General features: G+C 35.4%; 1 protein-coding gene across 1 annotated transcript; it reads left to right on the forward strand.

The window, feature by feature from the left end:
• The first annotated feature begins 274 nt into the window (after positions 1-274).
• LOC110168377 (6-phosphofructo-2-kinase/fructose-2,6-bisphosphatase 4-like) lies at positions 275-4,925 on the forward strand. Its single transcript, XM_055160330.1, has 8 exons — positions 275-294; positions 515-740; positions 1,246-1,392; positions 1,890-1,994; positions 2,088-2,217; positions 2,324-2,386; positions 2,747-2,811; positions 4,287-4,925. The coding sequence occupies exons 1-8, from the start codon at positions 275-277 to the stop codon at positions 4,344-4,346; spliced, it is 816 nt and encodes a 271-aa protein (XP_055016305.1). The 3' UTR covers positions 4,347-4,925.

The raw sequence follows: 4,925 nt of genomic DNA on the forward strand, positions 1-4,925 counted from the left end.
TTGTGTAACTCGTTATTCATCTGTCTACATCCCCAAAGCTCGAAATGCTCTGTTCTACCTTGTGATGTCATGAAGTGATAGTTTTCAAGTTAACAGCTACTTTTACCTTTGGTTCAACAGAGACTAGCCATTCCAAGGCTGAAATCATCCAAATGATTCTATTGAAGGTGTAAAGCATTGTGGAGCAGTTCTTGTATTACCATATGACATCATAAGGTGGAGTTTGAGAGAGTTGAGAGAGTGAACTAAATATGCAGGGTTTAAATATGTTGATATGATAAAACACAACTCCAGGTGTGTTTGTGATAAGGAAACAACATTTTATCCCAGATAAATAATGCCTCATAATATGGGCTCTTTAAGTGGTGCAGTGTGGACAGAAAAAAACTTTCAAAGATGTAAAAATATATATATATATAAAATGTAAAAAAAAAACATTTTTATGCCCATTGCAGTGATCCTTAGAAGTGATCATTAAAAAAGTAAAGTAAACCTTTTACAAATGATTGAACAGTTCCTCTCTTGTCGTCAGGGACCTGTCGTACATAAAGGTGATCGACGTGGGCCGGCGGTACCTTGTAAACCGTGTCCTGGATCACATCCAGAGCCGGATCGTGTATTATCTGATGAACATCCACATCACCCCACGCTCCATCTACTTGAGTCGCCATGGAGAGAGCGACCTCAACATCAAGGGACGTATCGGGGGAGACTCAGGGCTCTCTGACAGGGGCAAAGAGGTACTACTTCAACTACTACTACTATTACTACTATACTACTATACTATTACAACTACCACCGCCACTATTATTACTACTACTGTGGGAGTAGTAGTGTGAAAGTGTGTGTAAGTGCATAAGGGCACTATAGGCTGTCTGTCAATGAAAGGAGCTGTGTGGAGTAAACATACTACTAGTACTACTTTAAAATGTCCAACAGTCACAATAAGTTGGACAGACTACTTCTACTGTTTCTAATACTTAGTACTTGAAATACTTATACATGAGTGAATAGTGGAATAAAGCTTGCTCCAAAAGGAACAAAGGCATGTACAGAAGTTACCACTACAGTTAATGTTACCAAATAAATGCCTGTATTTCTACCACAATTTTTAGTACTTGAGGAGACACAGGCCATACAACTACTACTAACAGCTGCTGCTGTTTTACCACTAGTAACTGTGTATGTGTGTAACTATTTTTTCAAAACAATTTAACAAATATTTCTTGTTGTTTTTTTTCCCAGTATGCAATGCATCTCAGGAAGTTCATCCAGGAACAGGACATTAAGGACCTGAAGGTTTGGACCAGTCAGATGAAGAGGACCATCCAGACAGCAGAGTGTTTGGGAGTGCCCTACGAGCAGTGGAAGGCCCTCAATGAGATCGACGCGGTACGAACAGTTTTACATAAGAAATACACACTAGATTTATTAGGGCTGTACATCTATATCTGCAAAAATACTGATCAAAATTTCTGCTAATGTAATAATAACATTACAAAAAATGAAATACTATGTGATGGGGCAGTGCAATTGATTACATTTGAAATCAAGATATAATAATTAAAATCATCAGTGTGGGTCTTGTCTTGTTACTCGAGAGCCAATTCTGTGTCAGTGAAAGCGTGAGAGTGTTTTGGAGCAGAGTTCAGATTTTGATGAGGAAATTTCAAAATTTTTGGCAGTTAAATGGCAGTCATCAGTAGTCTGTCTGGTCATAAGAAAAAAATCTAATCCAATTGAAAATGGTGTTTGAACAATACTATAAATTTAGCTTAATGTTGGTTTTGGATGACTTCTTACTTTGACCAATAGATTAGGAAAAAGTGTCTTTTTTTTTTCATGTAAATATTTTTCCCATCTAAACCTGAGCCTTTGTGTGGTTTTAGGGTGTGTGTGAGGAGATGATGTACGAGGAGATCCAGGAGCACTTTCCATTGGAGTTTGCCATGAGAGATCAGGACAAATACCGCTACAGATATCCCAAAGGAGAGGTGAATACATGGACTCTTATTATTCAGTCATCTCTCTCCAGCTAATATTGTAATCTGACTGTCATCTGTTGTTCTGTTGTGTTTTCGTGTTAGTCGTATGAGGACCTGGTACAGAGACTGGAGCCTGTGATCATGGAGCTGGAGAGACAGGAGAACGTTCTGGTCATTTGTCACCAGGCCGTCATGAGGTGTCTACTCGCGTACTTCCTCGACAAAACCGCAGGTGAGTAGAATTATGTTTTATGTAGATTTTTTTTTGTTTGGCTTTTAAGTATATATTCAAATAAATACATTTACCAGTTCCTAAAATATTTCCTCTCTTTCCACAGATGAGCTGCCTTATCTTAAATGCCCTTTGCACACTGTTCTCAAACTGACGCCTGTAGCTTACGGTGAGTTTGCTGAAATTATTTTTATTATTATTATTTTATATTTACTTGATGGACCTAGATTCTTTAACTGGACTCGAGCGGTTTCAGATTTGGTTCAATACATTTCTTTTTATTTCAAGAAAGATTGCTTGAGCTAAGACATGTTTGCTCACCCTGTTTTCAAATACATAAATACATTCATACATCACAAGCACAGTTATCTTGGAATATTTTATAGCTTTTAAAACATTTCTGACTGATTATGTCATATAAGCAATTAAATAGAACCTATCCACAGCAGATGAAAATCCTAAAGTTCACTGATAGGCTGTATCTATATAATGTTATAATCTGATATGAATTTATTTTTATTTTTTCCAGGTTGTAAAGTGGAGTCCATTTATTTGGGCGTGGATTCAGTGAACACTCAGAGAGACAGACCAGCGGTATGTACCAGACACATTAAGTATAAATATAAATATGATCTTATGAGACAAAATCACTACAATATTGTGCACATGTGAGAAAAATGATCTTGTGAGATTTTTTTCCTCTGAATTTATCTTTGGCTTTGATAAAAAAAAAATAGTTAAGAGCTGGTGAGTTTTACAGTTTGTTTTACAATTTGGAAGCTGTTGACTGCTCTAGTATAAAATAAATAAAAATGGTGAGCCCAAAATTGTGAAATGTATTGCACGACGTTTTTATTACAAATCATGTCAAAATCTCATCTTGTCTCATTCTCATGGACCTGATCTCATGGTGTGTCTCCTCTTGTAAAAATTGTGTCTCGTCCCAGCCCTAATGTTTTAAGTTAAATGCAGTCAATAGGACTGATGTAGATTAATTGTCATTTGAAAGGTCAACTGGCAAATAGCAGCAGATAATGTCCACTGCAGAGACCTAGGTTTCATGTGTCTCCATGGGATCTTATTATGGATAAAACCTGTTTATCCTGTTTTCTAAAATGCATAGAATTCTTGTTAGTTTGCAGTTCACATTTCAGTCTCTTCTTAAAAGTTGATGTTTGCTATAATTTTCACTATGCATCGATGATTGAATCTTGATTTTAAACAAATTGCATCACAAATATTCTCACAATACTTTTGCCATCTATTTTATCTACTCTACTCACACAGCACGTTTAAAAAATTTACATCTTCTCTACTTTCTGTTACACCTTATAGTAACACTTTCATTAGTCTTAATGAATCATGAACAAAGACTTAAGTCTTAATGAACAAATAGTTTATTAAGAATGGTTCAGGCTTTGTAATTACTTCATATTCAAACTTCTAACCCTAAACCCTTTAAAGGTCCTTTGTTACGTGAAATTAACTCTTGTGAGCTTTAAGCCATGTTAGAATGTTGTTACCTCATCAAAAACATACCCAGAGTTTTGTTTTGTTTCATTCATACATGTTTGAATAATCCTTTATTATTAGTCTGTCTATGTCTCCAAAACTCTCAATGCTCTGTTCCACCTTATGATCTCATTAAGTGATAGTTTTCAAAATAACAGCTGTCTATTACATTTAGTTCAGTAGAGATTGGCAATTCCAGGGCTGAAATTATCCAAATGATTCTAGTGAAGGCGTATGTAGCCTAACACACAGTGGAGCACTTCCTGTATTACCACATGACATCACAAGGTGGACTGGAGTGTTTTCTGTAGAGAAAATCTATGCAGGATTTGTGTGAATGAAACAAAACACAATTCCTGGTATGTTTGTGATGAGGAAACAACATTATAACATAGATCAGAAAATGGCATATTTGGGCCTTTTAGTTAACCTTTAGTAGTAGGGTTAGCCCATAAGTTTTAGATTATGCTTTGTTAATTGTAATTATTAGGTATAGTTATTATATTTGTTTTTTTACATGTTTCATACTAATCATTATTCTTTTATTTAAATTCCAGAATGTGACGATGCAGCGCAGCACAGAGGATGCTCTTCAGACTGTCCCACCACATTTCTGATCTACTTCCTCCACCTTAACCACACTCCTGCCACTGACTTTTAATAATAATGTTATTATAAAAAAGAAAAACACACCACAGACCTCTTGTCTAGACCTCCATTTACAACCTCCGGACACACAAAGATGTACTATTTGATGTACGTAACTCCGCTTCAGCACTTTCCTCTCACTTGTCCATCACTGCAGCCTCCATATCTGTGAAGAAACATTATTTTTTTTTATAAGTGTGAATAATGTAATGTAACTTTTAATTTGCACCTTTTTCTAATGTTTTTTGTATTGTTTACCAAGGTGCTTCTGCTAATGTCTTACGTTTGCTGTTGAGTGAAGTAAAAGAGAAAAAAAAAACAAGTCTTATCAAAATAAAAGCCTTTATACAACAGAGAAAAAAAATATATAAAAATGGCTTAATTGAAGTGTACTTGAGGACTTGTGGTTTTGCAGGTATGATGTTGATAAAGCAATTCTTCTGCTTATGTACTGTGACCCACTGTAATTATTGTACTGTAAAAATAATACAAATATATTAACAATTTTTGACATGTTACTGTGGCATTAAATCATTATTCATTGAAAA

This window comes from Boleophthalmus pectinirostris, unplaced genomic scaffold (genome assembly GCF_026225935.1).
Source record: "Boleophthalmus pectinirostris isolate CB_2022bp ecotype Guang Dong unplaced genomic scaffold, ASM2622593v1 HiC_scaffold_3, whole genome shotgun sequence".
Taxonomy (NCBI): Eukaryota; Metazoa; Chordata; class Actinopteri; order Gobiiformes; family Gobiidae; genus Boleophthalmus; species Boleophthalmus pectinirostris.

Bases quoted from the DNA above. Each gene is read 5' to 3' on its own strand.
- LOC110168377 (XM_055160330.1), top strand. From the start codon at position 275: ATGATAAAACACAACTCCAG. The intron at 741-1,245 runs GTACTACTTCAA...TTTTTTTCCCAG, and splicing joins TCTCTGACAGGGGCAAAGAG to TATGCAATGCATCTCAGGAA. The intron at 2,387-2,746 runs GTGAGTTTGCTG...TATTTTTTCCAG, and splicing joins ACTGACGCCTGTAGCTTACG to GTTGTAAAGTGGAGTCCATT.